We start from the raw sequence: 22,727 nt of genomic DNA on the forward strand, positions 1-22,727 counted from the left end.
CGCCGGCTCCAGTCTGGAGGCTCGGATTGGCGCGCGAGGTCCGGGGCCGGGATGAGCGGGCGTGGGGGAGGGGAGCGGCCCTCCCTGCCCGCGGGATCGGCTCGCGCCGGGAGCGGGTTAATTTCAAATCGGGGGCTTGACTGCTCCTGGACGGTCACGTTCCCTCTGCCCGCCCGCCGGCCCGCCAGTCCCGGTCCCGGCGTTTCCCTCCGGCACCCACCTCTGCGCAGCGTAAGGACCGACTGACTGCCCGACACGCGGGCTCCCGGGCCTGAGCGGGGAAGGGGTGCCGAGGAGTCCCCGCTCAGCCCCCGTCGGCTCCAACCGTGAGGTGAACTGACAGGTCAGCGGGGCGCAGAGGGACGCGGCGCTCGGCCAGCCTGGCACCGGGAGAGGGCTCGGGAAGGCAGCGGCGGCCGTTTCCCGCCTCTCGCTCCTCCCGGGGCCGTGGAGGGAGGAGCTGAGCTCCCGCGCAGAGGGGAGGGGGCGAGCGAGGGGGAGGGGCAGGGATGCTGTGGTTCCGGGCGCGGGTTTGCCCGCGCTCAAGCCCCGCGCTGATAAGGGGCGGCGCCGACCACGGTCCGGCTTTCCGCGCCAAATTTTTAAATCGAAGGCGGAAGGTCCGGACCCGCCCCTGGCGCCGCCAACCAATCGCAGGCCCGCGACCAGCACTCTGATTGGTCGGGAATCGTTGCCCTAGAAACCGCGAGGATGCTGTCCAGGAACTGCCTGGCGGGCGGCGCGCTGAATGGGACCGGTGGGGGGAGGGGCAGTTGGCCTGGCGCTAGGGGAAGTGCGCGGGGCGCGGGAGCCGGTGGCGGCAGGGGGACTGTACCTGGTTGCCTTGCTGAGCAAATGCAGCCTTCCATGGTAGGCTCCAACACTGTGGCGTGAACTAGCCGCCTGAATAGCGAGTACATAGCGCTTTAAGGAAGCCGCATCTGTAAGGAAGTCTTTTTTAAAAAAAGTCTTAATCATAAGGCGCTCTTTAAATGCCCAGAATACGTTTGGAGCTTAAGGACTGAATTTGTAAGTTACCTATCAAGCTGTTTCCCAAGACTTTACTGCTGAGCCTATGCACGTGTGTGTCAAGGGAGAAAATCAGACATCTAGATGCAGACTTTTATCCAGATACTTAGGGTTGTGGCTGCTTAGCCGGAACCTGGGCTCATGCTCTGAGTCCCGAGCTCTGATCTGTGAACAGGTGGGTGCTTGTGCTTGCTACAGTCAATTCGGTGGGGTCTGGAGAATGGTTTGCCTTCTCTAAAGGTGGGAGAGGGCTGTCACTGGAAATTCTGTGGGTTGCTTGAAGTCTCATGACAGCAGATCGGTTAGCTGAAGGAATTTACAGGCGTTTGATGGAGTTCTCTGCCCCGTGGGGCTGTCTGTGGTCGGGAATAAAATGTAAATGTAGTTTGTCAGTTTTCTTTAGCCTTTGTTTCAGTAGCCTGTGGTGTCCATGAAGTTATTTTCAACAGATCTATGGCTTTTATTTTTAACTTTTTCTATTTCCTTTTTTCTTTAAGGATATTAAAATTTTTAATTGGACTACCTGGACTACTTGAACCATCAGGATATTGGGAGGAAATCCAGATTTTTCATTTTTAAAGAAACTCTAAATGTATGAGAAATTTACAGAATGGAGAACGAAAAGGTACCTTTTTAGCTTCAATACTCATCCTTGCAGTTTTAAATGCAACATCATCCTGATTTAGCTCCATGATTTTTCAATATCCAATATCTTACTAATGCCGCATCCTTTTTTGGTTATCCTTTTTTGGTTAGCCCCTATAAAAACCCAGAAGGAAGGGAAATTTAATTTTTGAAGAGGGGAAAATTACCTAGGATTACTCTTTCTAGTTTTTTATGATTTGGTAGAAATTTCAAAGAGATAAAGTAGAGAGAAAAGGTATTTTTAAGAATAATAAAATTTGTTAGTTGCTTTATGATATTTCTGAGGATTCTTGAACAATAGGAATTCAGAAAGGGCATTTGACATGATTTGAGATTGGATTTCCTGTTAAGATCATTTTCTACCAAACCACCAGTCTCTTTTAACTATAGGGGACACTGTCAGTGAGGGGTATCTTGATTGATGTCCAAATACTGATAGGTTAAAAAAAAAAATGAAATATGCAAATTTCCTAAAAGTTTTAGATAGTAGTCAAATAAGAGAATTGCTATTGCTTCTGATGGTCAGAGGCAAAGGACAGCAGCCCTGAGAAAAATCCCCTTCTTGGATCAGCACCTCTCAAGTGCACCATCAGGGGAGGGTCCCCCCCTTGGGTCCATCACACTGACTTCCATGTAAGGGTACCATAGTTGGATGGAGGAGATTCAGATTCAAGTCCTGTGTGACCTCGCTCAGCCTGGGTGTCCTCTTCTGTAGAATAGAACTACAGGATTGGATGAAAACACAAATGGAAAAGCACTTGATAAATCCTAAAGAGTCACAGACATATAAAATAGTCCCGTTAATCTTTGTTCCTAAAGTCACTGAAGAATTAGTGAGTCAGGCTTCCCTGGTGCGCAGTGGTTGGGAGTCCGCCTGCCGATGCAGGGGACACGGGTTCGTGCCCCGGTCCGGGAATATCCCACATGCCGCAGAGCGGCTGGGACCGTGAGCCATGGCCGCTGAGCCTGCGCGTCTGGAGCCTGTGCTCCGCAACAGGAGAGGCCACAACAGTGAGAGGCCCGCGTACCGCAAAAAAAAAAAAAAAAAAAGAATTAGTGAGTCTCTATTCTTTCGCTTATTGCCATCCTAAGCATTTTCTTATAGATATAGATGTATTCTCAGTGTTTCCATTAAAACAGAACAGTTAATGCACAGCAATGCAAGAGGGGGATTGACTGGTCATTGTACATTGTAAATTGTAGACAAACATCTTTTGTTGCTGTTAATAAAAACATGATAATAAACATCCTAATCAAACTTTTTAAAAATAAAAATAAAATAGATACAGGTGGTAGGAATGTGTGAAGTCACCAGTGGCCAAAAGTAGAAGAAATATAGTCTCCATCAGTCTTAAGTATGAACAGCTATTAATAATGTACCCCCTTGTTTCTCAGTGGCAGTCCAGCCTCTGCTAGGAACCAGCTTTGTGGTCTTAGGTAACTAATTTTACTTCTCTGGGTTCCATTTTCTCCATCTGTAAAGTGAAAAGGTTAAATATTCAAAGAGCAGACTTCTCTGGTCGGAAATGCTGCTCATAGGCACTCTGGATTTTGCTCCCCAGTGGATTTTGCCAACAAGTCTGACCATATGCTAGCCCTCACCCTTGTTTCCTTGGCTCTCTGACTTTTCTGCATCAGTGGTATTTTATTGAGTAGCCACTGCATGCAGTCATTGTGCTAGATACACAGATGAATGGGACATGGTTTCTGCCGTGGAGACGTTTACTTATTACAGTGTCATAAGTCAAAGTCACTCCGAGGAGTTTGGGATCACTTAAAATTATCAGTCCCATTAAGGGAAGCTAAGTGAAAGGTATACGGGAATGCTCAATCTTTGCAACTCTTCTCTAAATCTAAAGTTATTTCAAAATCAAATTTTTAAAAATTATAAGTCTTGGGCTTCCCTGGTGGCGCAGTGGTTGAGAGTCCGCCTGCCGATGCAGGGGACACGGGTTCGTGCCCCGTTCCGGGAAGATCCCACATGCCACGGAGCGGCTGGGCCCGTGAGCCATGGCCACTGAGCCTGTGCGTCCGGAGCCTGTGCTCCGCAACGGGAGAGGCCACAACAGTGAGAGGCCCGCGTACTGCAAAAAAAAAAAAAAAATTATAAGTCTTAAAGTTTTCTTTTTAAATTCTTGGAACATAAGATGAAAAGTTTAAGTCCATGCTTTGTTGAAAAGTTAAAAATGGGAAATTTAGCTATTAGAATGGACAAGTGTCAACGTGATCATTGGAATATAGTCACTAATTTAATCAACTCGACAACCTCACTAGGCATTTTTTTCTTAGCACTATTCTATTTATACAATTTCTAGAGTCAAAAGCTATCTGATAAATCCTTTTATACAGTGGATTTAATAATTTACTTGTTTTGAACCAGGAAAATCTCTTTTTCGAGCCACATAAAAGGGGACTGGTGAAAACACCTCTGAAAGAATCCACCGCAGCAAATATAGTGTTGGCGGAGATCCAACCTGACTTTGGCCCTTTAACCACACCCACCAAGCCCAAGGAGATCTCCCAGGGAGAACCGTGGACACCAACAGCCAACCTAAAAATGCTAATCAGTGCCGTGAGCCCAGAGATCCGCTACAGAGATCAGAAAAGGGGTTTGTTTGACAACGGAAATGGATTACCTGAGGCCAGAGATTGTTTACATGTAGGTTTTCAGAGGCCTGGGTGGAGACTGGGGGATTTGGGGAGCGGGGGTCGGGGGAGCAGTGTGAAGCTGTTGCAGAAGCACTAGCAGTGTAAAGCATCACCCCCCTCAGAGCCCTGGAGGGGTCTGGACCCCATCAAATACAGCCCTGGGAATTCTGAACCTGTGACTTACTTATGAACTTCTTCCCTTTCAGATCTGTCAAGCAATTTATCCTGGCTCCACACCTTTTCTTTCCAATTTTGTAGCTATTGAAGCAAACCATGTGTATAAGTGTTAGTCATTGAGCGCAGATGCCCCCAATAAATCTTTATGAATAAGACATTATTTACATCTTTCTTTGTAGGAACACTTATCTGGAGACGAATATGAGAAATCCCAACCCAGTCGAAAAGAGAAAAGTTTAGGACTGTTGTGTCATAAGTTCTTAGCTCGATATCCCAACTATCCCAACCCTGCTGTGAATAACGACATCTGTCTTGATGAAGTAGCCGAGGAACTTAGTAAGTATGCAAAGAGCTCACCGAAATGGTTAATCATTAAAGGGACTTCATAGACTGACTTCTTCAGACCCACACTCATCTAGCCAGTGTTTGTAATGACACAAGCCCACACAGAAGTTATCCATCTGTAAAGCCCTATTAATTTAAGAATAACCGCATACAGTTTCCAGTCTCAGTTAAGTCTTAAAACAGAAGCAGAAAATCACAATGGAGATTGCTCTGACTGCATTTCGAAAGCTCTGATGCTTTAAAGGGAGGCACCATTGTTCTATGACTTGTTTCATAAACAGCTACAACTCTGAACTTGGGTCTTGTTTCTCACTGGAGCCAGGCTGTGGAATGGTTTCTTCACAGTTTACAATGAGGATCGGCCTCTGGGCATGGGAGCAGGGCTTTAGCCCTCCCTGCCATTCAGCGCTACTCTGAGAACCAGTGCATTTTCTGAATGTTTTGTGTTTGCCAAAAGTTACTGTGTTCCCCTGCCCCCTTTCGCTCCTCTCTTCATGGACTCAAATCTAGTTACAGCTAAAAAGGAGTCTGTGGCAAACTTGGTATACCTTTGGAGTCATGAAAATACGATAATCTGGATCTGTGAAGAGATATACAGGATATTTTAATATCTAGCTATCACCCTGCGAAGAAAGTTTTGTCCTTCTCATACGTGTTTATACATATCAACTTTATTTCATATTTTAAGAATATGCTATTTAGATTCATCTCTTCACATACACTTCATTGTAGCTATGGAGGATGTACCCTTTAATTCAGCAGGTATCTACTGATCACCTATTATGTGCCAGGCAATGTTGTAGCAGCTGGGATGGCATTGGCGAACAGAAAGACAAAATCCCTGCTCCTGTGGAACCTGCTTTCTAGTGGGGTCAATAGATAATATGCAAAGGACATAATAAGTAAGTAATTATGATATATGTTAGAAGGTAATATGTGCTGTGGAAAAAAGAAAATGTAGACCAAGGTAGAGGGGGATTGGAGTGCTAGGGGTGTGCTTTGCAATTTGCAATTTAATTTTAAATGAAATGGTCAGGTCAGGCCTTGTTAAGAGGGTGACATCCGAGCACGGACTCAAAAGAATCGAGGTGGGGAGCTATGAGGACATCTGGGAGAAGGATTCCAGCCAGAAGGAGCAGCCCAGCACAAAGGCCTCAGGCAGGGGCATATCTGGCAAGTTCCAGGAACAGCAAGGAATCTCAGCACCTTGTACCTATCATATGACAGCCGTGTGTGTGTGTGTGTGTGTGTGTGTGTGTGTGTGTGTGTGTGTGTGTGTGTGTGTGTGTGTGTGTTGGGAACTAATATAAGAAATGGAGTGTAGGGCTTCCCTGGTGGCGCAGTGGTTGAGAGTCCACCTGCCAATGCAGGGGACACGGGTTCGTGCCCCGGTCTGGGAAGATCCCACATGCCGCGGAGCGGCTGGGCTCGTGAGCCACGGCCGCTGAGCCTGTGCGTCCGGAGCCTGTGCTCCGCAACGGGAGAGGCCACAACAGTGAGAGGCCCGCGTACCGCAAAAAAAAAAAAAAGAAATGGAGTGTAGAGTGTGGGATTTAGAGCACTGAAGACTTGATTTTGCCACTTACTGGCTCTGTGCCTTGAGGTGAACAGCTTAGCCAGCCTGAGCCTCTATCTCCTCATCCTTAAAGTGTGGATAATAATGCCTACCTCACAAGTTTAGGGTAAAAATGTCCTAAACCTGTATGGCGCAGTGGAAGCCCTCAATAAACGTCACCTTTCTAATTCATATTAACTATTTGTGCCCTTGGAGAGCAGGGACATGCCTTTCTCATCTTCACACTCTTTGTTGAGCATAAATAAAGTTAATATAATCCAGAACCTACTGTCTAGTAATCCCTGGAAGGAAAAGGTATTCAATTCTATCCACATTACAAAATCTGATCCTAGTAAGGTACAACTGCTCGTTCTTTGCAGATGTTGAGCGCCGACGCATTTACGATATCGTCAACGTTCTAGAGAGTCTGCACATGGTGAGCCGGCTTGCCAAAAACAGATACACTTGGCACGGCCGACACAACCTCAACCAAACCCTTGGGACTCTGAAGAGCGTCGGGGAAGAGAACAAGTACGCCGAGCAGATTATGATGATCAAAAAGAAAGAATATGAACAAGAGTTTGACTTTAGTAAGAGTTACCGTATAGAGGATCCGATCATCAAATCAAACACTGGCCAAAACGGACACCCAGACATGTGTTTTGTCGAACTTCCTGGAGTGGAATTTCGGGCAGGTGAGAGCTGCTGCTGAAAAGCTCAGGCGGCAGCGCACCTCTGGGAGGTCTAAAGAAGAGGTTCCTTAGGGAACCACGCTCAAAGCTTCTGCGGCTTTTAATGTGACAATGCTGCACATCAGCCGTGGGATCAGGTTGTGGTATTTTTAGCCTGGTTACTTTAGAAAGCACTTGTCCCTTCATGAATTTTAATTCTCTGATCCTCTTCCTTCTCCAAAGCCTCTGTAAACAGCCGCAAAGACAAGTCTTTAAGAGTGATGAGCCAGAAATTTGTGATGCTATTTTTGGTGTCAACGCCTCAGATAGTGAGCCTGGAAGTTGCTGCCAAGATTTTAATTGGGGAGGACCATGTGGAAGATTTGGATAAAAGCAAGTTTAAAAGTAAGTGGCACGACTGCCATGGACTTTCGGACCTACTCTTAAATAATAAAATCTCGGTTATTAACTGATTTCCAAATACATTTGTTATATAAACAGATCATATCTAGTTAGGCTTTTGTATCTTCACTTCTCCCCAGAAGCCATGATGATACTGCTTTAGCTGACTTGTGGGATTCAAAGATACGTATATAATTACTCTTATCTGACACTTTGGCTTATTCAGTTCCTTAAATGTTACCTCCTTTATTACTGTAACATTGTCTCCATTTTACACATGTAGAATCTGTACTGTCTGAAATCTAAATGAGCGGTAAATTGTAAAGTGGGACTGGAACCCAGGTCTCTGCTCTTTCCACTGCCTCTCATATTTGAGGGTGAAAGTAACTTCTAACACTGTCCCCAGAAGTGACCTGCAGCACAGATGGTTCGCCGTTTTGAAAGTGGTTTTAGCCAGAATATCTGCTCTAAGTTGCAAAGAGACCGTAGATTAGGTCCCTAACACAGCTCTACCCTTGCCTCTAAGAACAGACTTTGCAGGAAGCCCCTCAAAAAGGAGTAGAGAGTGTGGAAGGGAGTGCTCAGCAGACACCTGAGGGCATTAGCGATCTCCAAGTAGGGCATGAGGCTGGCCTGGACATGGGTCATTCGGGGGACCCGGCTGACTGGTGAGGAAGAGCTGCCCCGAGCCGCAGCAGAGGCTGGGGGAATGCCTGCGAGCTACCACACAGATCCCTTCCCATCCCTGGGAAGCTGTACTGGTGAAGTATATTAAGAGTATATGAAAGTATATTCAGACATCTCCAGTGTCCCTATAAAGACAAAATGAATAGAGATTAAGGCAATAATGCTGGCAATGGGCTTGGGAGATCTGTCATCTCAAAAAACACATCCCGATACTACCGATGGGCTGCCCGCTTTCTCTGAGCCACCAGTTTTCAGCTCTCCATTTCACTGGTTAGTCACAGCCCTGGAAACTATTCCAGGAACTACAGATGTGTAATTTCCTGAATCCCCAGGGGATTCAGAACCTTCTGGCATGGCCATGAAGAAGGGGCTCAATTTGTAACTTTGTACTGTCAAGCTGAAGTAAAGGCAGACTTTATGTAGCAAAACTTTTCAAGATATGTAAGATTTATAGAATTAACAAATCTCTACTTTTCATATTACATATGGACAGTATGAAAATTTATAAATTTTGATGGGCTATAGAATATTTTATGTTATTAAATAAATCTTTTTATAAACTATCACAAGCAGGAAAGCAATACATTTATCATCGATACTGTATTTCTATTTGTTCATAATCCTGAATCCTCACTAGGAGATGCCCAGCAATGGTAAATTTTTATTAGAAAATCTGTAACATGATTCCCAATAAGGTGATATCGTTGAGTCACTTTTCCTTTTCCAACATGTACTTTTGTCATTTCAAAATTCAGTATCATCAGTAACTGCGTCTTTTCAATATTTAAAACTATTTTTTGTTGTTTTAATTAAAGCAGTGTCCCTAGCATAACTTAAGAGTCGCATTTTTCTCTGACACTGATGGTTAGGATAGCTCTTTGAATGTACATGAAGTCCTTATGAAGCAAAGTCCTTTGATCTTTCATTATTCCACTAAGGGATGTATACACTTTTTTTTCCCCCCCAGCAAAAATTAGGAGGTTGTATGATATAGCTAATGTTCTGAGTAGCCTGGATCTTATCAAGAAAGTTCACGTTACAGAGGAAAGAGGCCGAAAACCAGCTTTTAAATGGACAGGCCCAGAAATCAGTCCAAATCCCAGTGGTATGTATTTGTTTTCTTTCATTCATTGCTCCGTTATTTTGAATTAACGCACATTTGGAGATATTCTCCCTTTCCCTTCCTACCCACACTCCCACATGTAAAGAACATATATAAGTGATTGAAATGACAATTAAAGATGAACCGATATGGAAAATTTAGCTCTTGGCTCCGTCAGCAGCCAAGGTCCATAACAACTGCACATCCTGTGCAGGAGGCAGAATCTGTATGTGAAAGGATTTGAGAAAGTTGAAAGCATCACGAAGCATAAGATACTACTGCTGTCATTATTATGCTGCTCAGTGACCGTAACAGAGTCTGTGCACATGGAGAATATGAAGTGAATTCATTCCAGTATCAATATTCTAGTCTCCTTCTCAACTCTGGGATTCTGACATTTTGTGTTCCACCAAGATCCCCACACAGAAGTGCTGGAAAGTGGGAAGAACATGGGCTGTGGAAGCAGAGGGAGGCTTAGGTTCCAGTCCCAGCTCTGATACTTATCAGCCTTGTGGCCTTGGGCAGGTTACTTCTCCAAGACTGTTTCCTCACCCACAAGTGGGAAGAGGTTATTGTGATTTTGGATATAACTACAGAGAGAGGTCCTTTGGTACAGGGATTCACAGTGTAGGCTCTGGGCTAGACTGATCAGGTTCATATCCCAGGCCCACATTCTACAAGCTAAGAGACCGTGAGTCAGTTAATGTATGAAATGTCTCTGAAAGGGGGATGCATTTCCTGAGAAGTACCTACCCAAGTTGTAGAGAGTGTCTTAGCCTGTTCAGGCTGCCATAGCAGAGTACCATCAACTGGGTGGCTTACAAGCAACAGACATTTACTTCTCACAGTTCTAGAGGCTGGGAAGTCCCAAATCAAGGCACCAGCAGATTCAGTGTTTGGTGAGGACCCGCTTTCTAGACAGCCGTCTTTTCATTGTAACCTCACGTGGTAGAAGGGACTAGGGAGCTCTGGGGGGTCTCTTTTATAAGAGCACTAATCCTATGCAAGAAGGCTCCACCCTCATGAGCATCTCGCAAAGGCCCCACCTCCCAATACCATCATATTGGGCATTAGGTTTCAGCATATGAATTTGGTGGGTGGGGGAGTGGGGAGGGACACAAACATTCACTCCATAGTAGTGAGGGTCACCATATTTCATCAGATTAAGTCTCCACTGATTCTGAGATGCACAATGTTTTATATATCAATAAGAAAGAAAAAATCAGTAACAGTCACACTATAGCACACCACTGGTTATAAGATACAACAGCTTTCAGAGATGTTAAAGTGTGAAATATTATCTCAGAATTTATTTAATAAGATAAACAAGGTTTTGTAGGTGAAGCCCTTAAAACGGTATCTGGCACATAGTAGGTGCTCTATTAACTATGGCCAGTTTAATTCCTAAAATCATTTTAGAATCACACTCTGACCTCATACCCCAGAAGGAGGCCGAACCAACCGTGTACTCACACACTGCCCTTTCCTGTTTCAGGTCTTGGCCCAGTGCTTCCTTTTGCTCCCTCTGATTTGGAAGGGAGGCGGTCTTCTAAAGAGAACTGTGCCAAAAACCTCTTTTCCGCACGTGGGAGACCAAACTTCACTCGACACCCATCTCTCATCAAACTGGTAAAGAGCATAGAAAGTGATCGGAGAAAGATAAATTCTGCTCCCACTAGCCCTATCAAAACCAACAAAGGTATGTTTACAATCACGTCAGGGCTCTGTTCGGAAGAATTCCTTTTTATCCGACTTTTTAGCTTACTTGATCCCGCGGGACTTGCTAGAGAATTGTTTCAACTTCCATAGTCCCAAACCCACTTGAAGACTAACTATATATTAATTAAAGGATAAAAAGTGATTTGTGGGGTTTATTGTTTAATTGCTGGGTGATTTGGGGGAGCAGTGCATGTTCCTTTGACCTCAGTGATGTTTCATCTGTGTGAACATGTATTCTTTTGCTTTGACCAATCCTCTCCACCTTCTTTTTATTTTACCAGCTGAGAGTTCTCAGAATTCTGTGCCTTTCCCCAGTAAAATGGCTCAGCTCGCAGCTATTTGCAAAATGCAGTTAGAAGAGCAATCAAGGTAGGCAACGCTCTTTAGTAACAGGATGCATTACTTTATTTGCTTCGATAGGATTACTTATTTTACGTAAGAATAGGCACTAGCCTTGGCAACTGGTGAGAGAATCTTTTCTATACTGAATCATTACAGAAACTATTTGCTAGTTTCATAAAAGCATAGCTTCAATCTGGGGCAATCTGAAGTGGTAGAACATTTTAGAGAACATGTTTCCATTGTATCATGTTTTAAATCTTGTCTTTTAGTGAACCCAGAAAGAAAGTGAAAGTACAACTGGCAAGATCTGGGCACTGCAAACCAGTGGCCCCTCTGGACACTCCAGCAAATGCTGAGCTAGAGATGACAGCACCGTCCCTCATCCAGCCCCTGGGGGTGGTCCCTCTCATCCCCAGCCCATTGCCATCGGCAGTGCCCGTGATCCTACCTCAGGCCCCTTCGGGCCCATCATATGCCATCTACCTGCAGCCTGCCCAGGCCCAAACGATGACACCGCCCCAAGGCCTGAGCCCCACGGTCTGCCCCACCCCCTCTTCTAACGCCACGAGATCAAAAGGTTCCACGGATACCACCACAGAGAATGCAGCCAATGATGCGCCAAAGTCCAGTGCCTCCGCCAGGCCTGGAAGCTTGCTGCCAGGGCTAGAGCGACAAGGTACAAAGAACCGAGACAGGGAGCCTGCTGGAGAAAGAGGCTCAAAGAGGGCAAGCATGCTCGAGGACAATGGTTCCAAAAGGAAATTTAAAGAAGACCTAAAAGGACTTGAAAATGTCTCCACAGTAAGTACAGCCTTGAACTGTGCAAAGCTTTAGGAGCTCCCCAGTTGATTAGGAGAGAATCTGGTGGCTTGTGAAATTTACCAGAGCAAACAGCAGTCTCTCAGAAAACAGGGAACTGTTCCTTAGCATCCCATAATCCAAACAAGGCCTCAGACAGCTAATCCCCTTACTGGGATGATGGCAGGGACATTTTTAACCTCTGGAGGAAGGGATTATTTGCTCTCTTTTTAAAGCACTGCGGGTGGTTGTCCTTAAGTCCATTTCTCCCGTCACACACTGGAATGCAAACACCTGCCATGAAAGTCTTAAATAATTTACAAGCAGCCGTGACCCCAAATAAATGGATGGACACATAGGGTCCCTGTAACTCCTGCTTTCTGAGTCATTACTTGATGTTTGTTTGATGTCATGTAACTGGCATCCGTTGCCTAGAAGAGAAATTGTTCCCCCTGTTTTTACTTTCTACCTAAAATTTAAACCAAAATTTCCATTTTGTGCAAATAGAAAAATCAAACTTAGCTTGGCTAATTTTAGGTATATTTGATGCATTGGTTTCTAGAGATTTTGATGTTCTAGACAATTTTCTTCCTAGATGGAGTTTTATTCAGGAAGGAATGAACATCTATTGGATGCCTACCCACATACCATACAGCAGAAGTATTAGGCACTTTTACATACATTATCTCGTTTTCCTCCCTTAGGACAATTATATATGAAAGACAGCATCACCAAATAAACGAACACCACTAAACGTGGAAGCAGAAGTTAATCTCTCATTTTGTCCCTGCTGTTAATTCAAGTTATTTTACTTCCCTTCATCTTGTTTTTCCACATCTATAAAGAATTTGTTCTGCCAGTTTTTCCTGATCGTCTATTGGGTGTAAAGAGAATATGCTTTGGATCAAACCTGTGCTCTGGATCAAACCAAACCCAGCACCTGCCTTTGGGGGTGGTTGCTTTTGCGCACTTGCCCCAGGGCCATATCACAGTTTTTGTGAGGTTAAGTGCATTTATTACATGATGTTTTACATAAAGGGCTTTGTGGTCCTTTTAAGGCACCGTAGAAGCTGAAGGGTATTATCTGTAACTGTTGTTATTAAGGAGGCTTTAGAGTTTGTCAAATCCTCCCTAAGGATGGCCTCATGGTAACCATTCAAAACATCCATTATCTTAGCATAGTATCATTTTGCATCTAATGTCCATGCGAGGGGGAAAATCACAAGGCTTCGCTTGATTCGATTTTCTGGGAGGTCCATAATCTCTTTGAGCCAATGGGTATGATTTAATAATGGTCTCCTATTGCTCACTTAGTTATTCAGGATTAGGGTTTTCACTGGATAGATTTTTCACATCCCCTGCTTCTTTGTTCATCTCTGACTTCATTTTGACCATTTCTTTTTAGCAGGGACTGAGCAGAACAAAGAAAGTGAGAGATTCATGTGTTAATTCATTCAACAAACATTTACTAAGAATCTACACTTCTAGGGGTGGAGAGAAGACAGTATACAAACAAACATATCAGGTAGTGAATGATAAGAAGTATGGTGAAAATAAAACAGGATAGTGTCATAGGAAGGGGGGTAAGAGTGGTAATGTAGGCTCAATGAGAAGATGTGCAAGTTGAAATATGTCAAATTCTTTCATCCTGCTATTTTAATAGTTCTAATTTTTTTTAAAAAAAGGAATTGGCATTATAGGTGAAAAAATTTTGCGATGAATATAGTTTGTAGGAAATGGAAGGATAATTATTATTAGAGTACTTTAGGTCTTGCTGGAAATTTGAAAAGAGTTAAACCGGCAACCAGAAAAACTCATACCATGAGAGAGTACGATTAAAGATAGCAAAGAGCAGCTATTTGTAAAACACCTAAATCTACCCCTTGAAAATTCTTTTTTGCTGCAGTCTTTAAGGAACCTACTAGTAAAGATATTGAATAGAACTAAGCATCTAAGAAACAAAATTGAAAGTCTGTGGTACCCTTTAGCATTGTGGATTCTGACCAGACCTATTAACAGCTAGATCAAAGTATAGACTGTTGTTTTGACAATGGCGAGAAGAAAGATCCAGAGGAAGATAAAAGGAGGGCCCCTAGTTTACAAGACCTGCTTTTTCGCTTTTACCAATCCTGCTCCTGGTAAGACTGAGCAGACTTTTCAGGCGGCTCAGCCACCCATGTAGGCTGTCTCTGTTTGGAAAAGTACAAGGATCAGCAGGCATGGTGCAGACACACACAACCCAACACTCTGGCCATTTCGGTCTGGAATGTAACTTTATTCCCTAAAGCTTTTGCTGCATGACAATTGGGCATCTAATATGAATTAATCAGTTCTCTTTTTTATCTGTAATTTGTTGAACCCTGGTGCCCTGCCCTTTCATTTGTATATTATAAGGGTGTTTGTTTGGTATCATTTGAACCTAAAGTACTAGGGGAAAAAAATGTATAGTATAATTCCTTTGCTCTAAATCAGGAGTCAGCAAACTTTTTCTGTAAAGGACCAGATAGTAAATGTCTTTGGCTTTGTGCACCATATGGTCTCTGTTGCACCTATTCACTCTGCCATTGTTAAAAAAAAAAAAAAAAAGGCTTCCCTGGTGGCGCAGTGGTTGAGAGTCCGCCTGCCGATGCAGGGGACATGGGTTCGTGTCCCGGTCCGGGAAGATCCCACATGCCGCGGAGCGGCTGGGCCCGTGAGCCATGGCCGCTGACCCTGCGTGTCCGGAGCCTGTGCTCCGCAACGGGAGAGGCCCATGTACCGCAAAAAAAAAAAAAAAAAAAAAAAACAGCCAGGAGGCTGTATTTTTGGCATTCCCTTTCTGTAAATCAACATTTCTTAAAGTTTTCCTTAAATACTAATACTACCAAAACTTTAGTTGCTGAATAACCTAGGAAATGTTACATGATGCCCCCTTGGAGAACAATGCATGCCATCATAAAAGTCCCTTAGAGATTCTGTCATAAAGACCATTTTCCTTTGTTTAATTCAGAATTTTCCAAACATATTTGACTATGATTCGCAGAGTGCCTGCTTGCATCCCATAGGACTAGAGCCCCTCAGAATATTCTTGGGAAATACCATCCCACACAATTCAAGGACAATCAGATAATAACACAGCAGTGCCTTTACGGTGTCCAGCTGCATTAAACTTGCTCTGACAGTACCACATCATACCAAGAAGTCTGGTAGCAGGACTTAGGGCGTCAGTGGTGGGGGTCAGGGGGGATGTGCTGGGTAAATCCTGTCCTTAAGCAGGTTCAGTGCTAGCTTTAGGACACTTCCTAAGACCACAGATGGCATTTAAGAAACACATGGTTTGTATTATTCAGGACAAGCACTGGAATGGGAAGGAGGGCTATTGTCTTCAGAGAGCCATTATAGCTGGCCTGCCCGTGGCCCATACCATTGGAGGCTTTAGTCTGATGAGAGAACCACCAAGGGATACTAGCCCCAGAAGAGGCGCTTGGCCATTTTTCTTCCATATTTGTGTGTAAAATAAACGCTTCCTCCTTGTTTTCTAGACCTTGTTCCCATCAGGATACCTAATCCCTCTTACCCAGTGCTCAACCCTGGGGGCAGAGTCCATTTTGTCTAGTAAAGAAAGCTCAGGTACACTTTCCCCAAACCACAGGATCTACAGCTCCCCGATTGCAGGTGAGTGTACGTAAAACACTGTTCAAATGTGGGTCATTCTCAAGTTCACTCAAGCCTTGTATGCTTCTCGGACAAATGCCTGTGCTTTAAGATATTCTCCCCCCTTTTCTTTCCAGGTGTTATTCCAGTGACATCATCTGAACTCACTGCTGTTAATTTTCCCTCTTTTCATGTAACACCTTTGAAGCTAATGGTCTCACCAACTTCCGTGGCAGCCGTCCCTGTCGGGAACAACTCGGCTCTCACTTCGAGCCACCCCGTTCCCGTCCAGAACCCGAGCTCAGCCGTTGTAAACTTCACTCTGCAGCACTTGGGCCTCATCTCCCCTGGTATGCAGGTGTCCGCCAGCCCTGGGCCTGGAACCGTTCCTGTGTCTCCAAGAATAGAGGCTGTTAGTGTCACACCAGAAAATGCAGGCACTCAGCAAGGAAGGGCCACCAAGTACGACGTATCAGTCCTGGGCCAGAACCAAACAAATGGACAATCAGTTGCAGTGACAGGGGCACAACAGGTAAGAGTATTTCCATTTATTTTTTTCCTTAGGTTATTAAGTCCCCAATATCAACATCACGGGAGACTCACATTTGCTTTTCTCCTTTGGGAGAGGGATGAGATTAAAGGCCTGCCTTCCTTCCAAACCCAGGAAGAGTGCCCAAGGAATCCATTTTATGGGGTTATCATGAGCTTTTTGTCTCACCTTAGCAAAAATAATTGAGAACATGAAACTCATGCAGGCTCAGCCGGCAGATTTCAGGGCATGCGAGGTTCCCATCATGTGACGTGTCCCTCCAGTCCAGTTTTCTAAGGTTGCCAGGTGTGCCTGTCTGCATGGGTTTGACTTTTCTCCATTCTTCTCTTTCCAATCAGCCTGTTCCTGTGACACCCAAAGGGTCCCAATTAGTGGCTGAAAGCTTCTTCCGTACCCCAGGTGGACCAACGAAGCCGAAAGGCTCCTCCTGCGTGGATTTCGACGGTGCTAATAACACCTCCATAGGAACTCTCTTTGTTCCACAGCGAAAACTGGAAGTCTCAACGGAGGATGTCCATTAATTGAGAGATTCGGCCTCGTTTAATCTTCTAGAGTTGTTTAACAGAGATGATATCCTCAGACTGATATGGAGAACACGTTCTCTGAAAATGCTGTAAATACGTTGGGAGTTTACTTAATTTCAAAACAGACACTTGTTTTCATACTTATATATATCCATACACACATAAAATATATATTTGTATTAAGCTAAGTTCAGCCATCAGTCCTACAAAATAAAAGAACTGAGGTATATTAACTTCTGGGGGAAAGAATTCGTTGTTCCAGCTGTGCCTATACTATTATGCCTAGTAACTGTGTTAAAGTTTACTTCCCTTTGAGTGAATCTGTGACAGGCCTAACGCAGCGCTCTCTACAACTTTGCACAAAGAAAACGCTGTGATGTACAATGTTGTATTTTTAAATAGGGCTGTAGCTATATTTTTTGTAATTTCTTTCAGCTGTTGTTGCAGTATGTCTTTTTGTAAAGTTCGCAACAATCCTTACTTAATCAAGTCTATGGAAAAATTATTTATAAAATGTATTTTTAATCATAAGTTGTTCAAATTAAAACTTTTCTAAAATGTATTTAACTTTTCATTTGGCCTTTTGGAAGAAAAGGAAAATTTCTCGAGCCTCTGAGGCAAATTCTTAGTACGGAGAATACATCCTGGGTTTCCTTAGATATGCCAAGTTTATTGCCTACGTTCTTCCCCTCTTTTGATCTTCCACATGGCCCCACTTTTACAGAGTGAAAATGGCTTCAGAGAAGCGTTGCTTGGCCAAGGACGGCCAGCTTAGTCCCCTGGGCTTTCCACCACGCCCTGGGAGGTTGGAAATGAGAGGTGTGAGTTGGGATGCTCCTGCCCTGGCATGGCATGGCATGGCCAGCATCCACCCTCTTCCGTCCCGTTGTCAACAGAAAAGGGGCTGCAGCTACAGTCCTCTTTCCACACTTTCCAAATGGCCCAGCTCCAGGGGTGGGCAAGTAGCAGTAAGGATTCTAATTTCGTCCACACTCAAGGAACTACCACAGCAAACCCTCCATGAGCTCCAAGAGAAGGAACGAGCTATAATGTGTTAAGTGTGCACCTCCCTGATCCCCTGGTTATGCAACAAATTGTACCTTAAGAATTAACACATGCCTTCCCTTGTCAGGGTCTTAAAGGATCATTGTAATATCTACTTCCTGCTTGTTTCCTATGTGCCAGGCACTGTTACACATTTTAAAGGCATTATCTCTACAAGCTAGGGCGATGAGGTCACCGAGGCTTCCAGAAATTCAAGCAGCAAGTCCAGGGTCACACTGCCAGTGTATGCAAGGACTTAACCCATGTCTTTATCTCTTTATCTGTTCATTACCCATCTGCCTCCAGATGCATGCCCAGCAGCTCTAGCAGGAACCAAGCACATTGTTTCAGGGTAATCTGAGCATTTACAAGCTCAAAGCTTTCAAATATACATGTTTTGTTTGCACAACCAAGTACAGCTAAGAGGCAGATTTGCACGCTGACCTAGAGATCCCTCTTCCTCCACACCACTAGAGAGCCAATATGAACTATTTCCCCCAAAGTTCCTCTGCCTTGTCTTTTATAAACCTACTTGGAGGGCATGTGGATGGTTCCTGATTTAAGAAATGGCTCCTGCCTTTGCTTATAGTATCATTGAGGAAGGCAGTATGTACACACAAATAAATGAAAGAAAGTAAATCCATTCAATACAGAGAAGGTAAGTTGCCAGTAGTAGATATAGACTAAAGATACAGTTCAGCGGAGGCTACTACATAATTGCACAGAGAACTGAGAGAAACACCAACCCAGACAGGCAGTCACTGTAGCTCCAAGGAGGTGAATCTCCTGACATCTGCTCCCCGATAGCCAAGCTAGAGAGACTGCAGGCCAGGTTTTGTTCTGCCCCCCTTCTCAGGTCTACACATGGAGAAGTACCTCCCTAGGATGGAGGTTTGGGGAAATCAGATGCACAGAAAGAAAGGAGATGTGTCAGGTTTTGAGACAGCTCTGGGGTTGTCCCACCCAGCTCTGCCACTGGCAGATTCGTAAAGTTGCCCCATAACCCCCACCTCCTGGTGTTCATGCCCTTGTGGATTCCCTTCCCTTGAGTGTGGGTGGGACCTGTGACTTCCTTCTAACCAACAGGACACAGTGAAGGTGATGGGGTGTGTGTGAGTGTGTGTGTACATGATTAAGAGCCTGCCTTTCCCGCTTGGAGGAGTCAGAGTGGCCATGTTTGGGGAGCCCAACAAAGGACCTGTGAGCAGCTGTTGCAGCTGAGGGTGGCCTGCCACCAACAGCCAGCAAGAAACTGAAACACTGAATATGGTGCCAACAGTCTGAGTGAGCTTGCAAGCAGATCTTTCCCCACTTGGACCTCAGATGAGACCGCAGCCATGACACCTTGACTGCAGCCTTATGAGATTCTAAGCAGAAAACCCAACTAAGCCACTCCCAGACTCCTGACCCACAGGAACTGTGACATAATAAATTTGAGTTGTTTGAAGATGCTAAGTTTGTAGTGATATGGCCATGCGGCAGTAGGTAACTAATACGGCTACATAACCCACTCGTGTTCATAAACGTCTTCTTCCAGTTTGTCTTATTAATGTTCACTGGTTTTATAGGCATTCATAGAAACAAGCATCACTGGCACATGGTAACCCCAAAGGCTTTCATGGGAGAGTGTCCATTTTTAAAGCTGGAAACAACTTTAAAGATGCCAGGTTGTAGCACAGTAGTGGACAAAGTTATCTGCCCAGCACGAAATTTCTTTCCTCAAACTGCCTCCTGAATTTCCTCTTAAGGAATTACTGGGTGGAGCCCAGTGGACTATAACTGGGGGTCCCAGCACATGTCTATCAAGAGTGGGGTTGACATCCAGTCTAAGCCAACCTGCCTGGAATTTGATGTTCATTTCATCCTCGCAGTGGCGTTCTTACCATTCTGTCCCCACTGCAAGACTGTTGCTGGCGTTCCTGCTTCCCAGCCTCTGAAAAAGCTATGGCACCTGCCCAAGTTCAAGCCTGATTTTCAGTCACCTGATTCTGTGCACCTCTGCTATCCTTCCAAGAAATTTCCTTTGCTTCAAGTTGCCAATCATACCTGTGGCTGGTAACCAAAGGACTCTTAACAAATCACAGAGTGAAACTCAGAGCCAAGGCTTCCCAGTTCCCAGACCAGTTAAATCCCTGTTCCCGGGACCTGATGAAATCCAGCCAATGACTGAATAGAAGAGGCCTTAAGAAATGCTTATCTCACCAGAAAATGCAAGCAACTCACATCTGTTCAAGTGAATGCAACATGCCATTTAAAATACCTAAAAGGGTAATAGCATGGGGAAGAGATGCAAGTAACCCAGGGAACTACAGCAATAGAATTTGCTGCAGGAAAAAAAAAAATTGTTTAAACCCAGCTTTAAAACAAGTTTCCTCAGCCTTTTCCTTTTCAAGCGATTAGGGTTTCTGCAGATAAAGGATAAAGAGATTTTCAGAATTTAAGCAGATAAACTGTCTGAGCAATCCTATTAATTATATAGAAGAGTGTGGGTTCACTGCAGATTCTTTACTATATTTACCACCGACTGGTAGTTTTCAAATCTTGAGAGCCTGAAACAAGAGGTAAGCTGGAAACAAAAGTGTCATTATTTCAGGTTGAAAAAAAAAAGTATCAACTTTACAGAAGTGATTTTATATCTCAATGTTCTATTGAGGGCATTCAGGTCAATTACTTGCTCAGCTGTATCAGTAATTATTTGGACTTGTCGTGATTGTCAACAATTTGTAGAAAAATAGGTAGGGAATATATTATCAATGTCCTTCAACAGTCAAGTAACTAACTACATTTCTGAAAGTTTGCATGAGAATCATCCATATTCCATGAGTTAAGCTCCAAGTCTGATTTGCCCTTTATATATTGAATTCTTTTTAAGAAGTATTTATTCTGTAAAATATCTAGGAATACACCTACCTAAGGACACAAAAGACCTGTATGCAGAAAATTATAAGACAATGATGAAAGAAATTAAAGATGATACAAATAGATGGAGAGATATACCATGTTCTTGGATTGGAAGAATCAACATTGTGAAAACGACTATACTACCCAAAGCAATCTACAGGTTCAATGCAATCCCTATCAAACTACCAATGGCATTTTTCACAGAACTAGAACAAAAAATTTCACAATTTGTATGGAAACACCAAAGACCCCGAATAGCCAAAGCAATCTTGAGAAAAAAAATGGAGCTGGAGGAATCAGGCTCCCTGACTTCAGACTATACTACAAAGCTACAGCAATCAAGACAGTATGGTACTGGCACAAAAACAGATAGATCAGTGGAACAGGATAGAAAGCCCAGAGATAAACCCACGTACATATGGTCACCTTATTTTTGATAAAGGAGGCAAGAATATACAATGGAGAAAAGACAGCGTCTTCAATAAGTGGTGCTGGGAAAACTGGACAGGTACATGTAAAAGAATGAAATTAGAACACTCCCTAACACCATTCACAAATATAAACTCAAAATGGATTAAAGACCTAAATGTAAGGCCAGACACCATCAAACTCTTAGAGGAAAACATAGGCAGAACACTCTATGACATAAATCACAGCAAGATCCTTTTTGACCCACCTCCTAGAGAAATGGAAATAAAAACAAAAATAAACACATGGGACCTAATGAAACTTAAAAGCTTTTGCACAGCAAAGGAAACCATAAACAAGATGAAAAGACAACCCTCAGAATGGGAGAAAATATTTGCAAATGAAGCAACTGACAAAGGGTTAATCTCCAAATTTTACAAGCAGCTCATGCAGCTCAATATCAAAAAAACAAACAACCCCATCCAAAAATGGGCAGAAGACCTAAATAGACATTTCTCCAAAGAAGATATACAGATTGCCAACAGACACATGAAAGAATTCTCAACATCATTAATCATTAGAGAAATGCAAATCAAAACTACAATGAGATACCATCTCACACCAGTCAGAATGGCCATGATCAAAAAACGTACACACAACAAATGCTGGAGAGGGTGTGGAGAAAAGGGAACCCTCATGCACTGTTGGTGGGAATGTAAATTGATACAGCCACTATGGAGAACAGTATGGAGGTTCCTTAAAAAACTACAAATAAAATTACCATATGATGCAGCAATCCCACTACTGGGCATATACCCTGAGAAAACCATAATTCAAAAAGAGTCATGTACCAAAATGTTCATTGCAGCTCTATTTACAATAGCCAGGACATGGCAGCAACCGAAGTGTCCATCAACAGATGAATGGATAAAGAAGATGTGGCACATATATACAATGGAATATTACTCAGCCATAAAAAGGAATGCAACTGAGCTATTTGTAGTGAGGTGGATGGACCTAGGGACTGTCATACAGAGTGAAGTAAGTCAGAAAGAGAAAAACAAATACCATATGCTAACACATATATATGGAATCAAAAAAAAAAAATGGTCATGAAAAACCTAGGGGCAAGATGGGAATAAAGATGCAGACTTACTAGAGAATGGACTTGAGGATACGGGGAGGGGGAAGGGTAAGCTGGGACGAAGTGAGAGAGTGGCATGGACATATATACCTACCAAATGTAAAATAGATAGCTAGTGGGAAGCAGCCACATAGCACAGGGAGATCAGCTCGGTGCTTTGTGACCACCTAGAGGGGTGGGATAGGGAGGGCTGGAGGGAGGGAGATGCAAGAGGGAAGAGATATGGGGACATATGTATATGTATAACTGATTCACTTTGTTATAAAGCAGAAACTAACACAACATTGTAAAGCAATTATACTCCAATAAAGATGTTAAAAAAAAGAAAGTATTTATTCTGGTTCAATCCCAGGTTTTGTTACCAAGAAAAAAAAGCATTTATTCAATTTTTACTATATGCTT

General features: G+C 43.7%; 1 protein-coding gene across 1 annotated transcript; it reads left to right on the plus strand.

Annotated features, from left to right (window-relative positions):
• Nucleotides 1-1,639: 1,639 nt before the first annotated feature.
• E2F8 (E2F transcription factor 8) lies at nt 1,640-16,825 on the plus strand (the record flags this gene model as incomplete). The annotated part of the gene is made up of 13 exons (XM_079929547.1): nt 1,640-1,654; nt 4,055-4,333; nt 4,680-4,836; nt 6,781-7,095; nt 7,315-7,476; nt 9,128-9,265; nt 10,111-10,161; nt 10,758-10,961; nt 11,263-11,350; nt 11,593-12,124; nt 15,643-15,775; nt 15,892-16,286; nt 16,643-16,825. 13 exons carry the CDS (start codon nt 1,640-1,642, stop codon nt 16,823-16,825), a joined length of 2,652 nt encoding a protein of 883 aa, XP_079785673.1.
• Between the last annotated feature and the right edge of the window lie 5,902 nt (nt 16,826-22,727).

This window comes from Stenella coeruleoalba (genome assembly GCF_951394435.1).
Source record: "Stenella coeruleoalba genome assembly, chromosome: 8".
Lineage (NCBI taxonomy): Eukaryota > Metazoa > Chordata > Mammalia > Artiodactyla > Delphinidae > Stenella > Stenella coeruleoalba.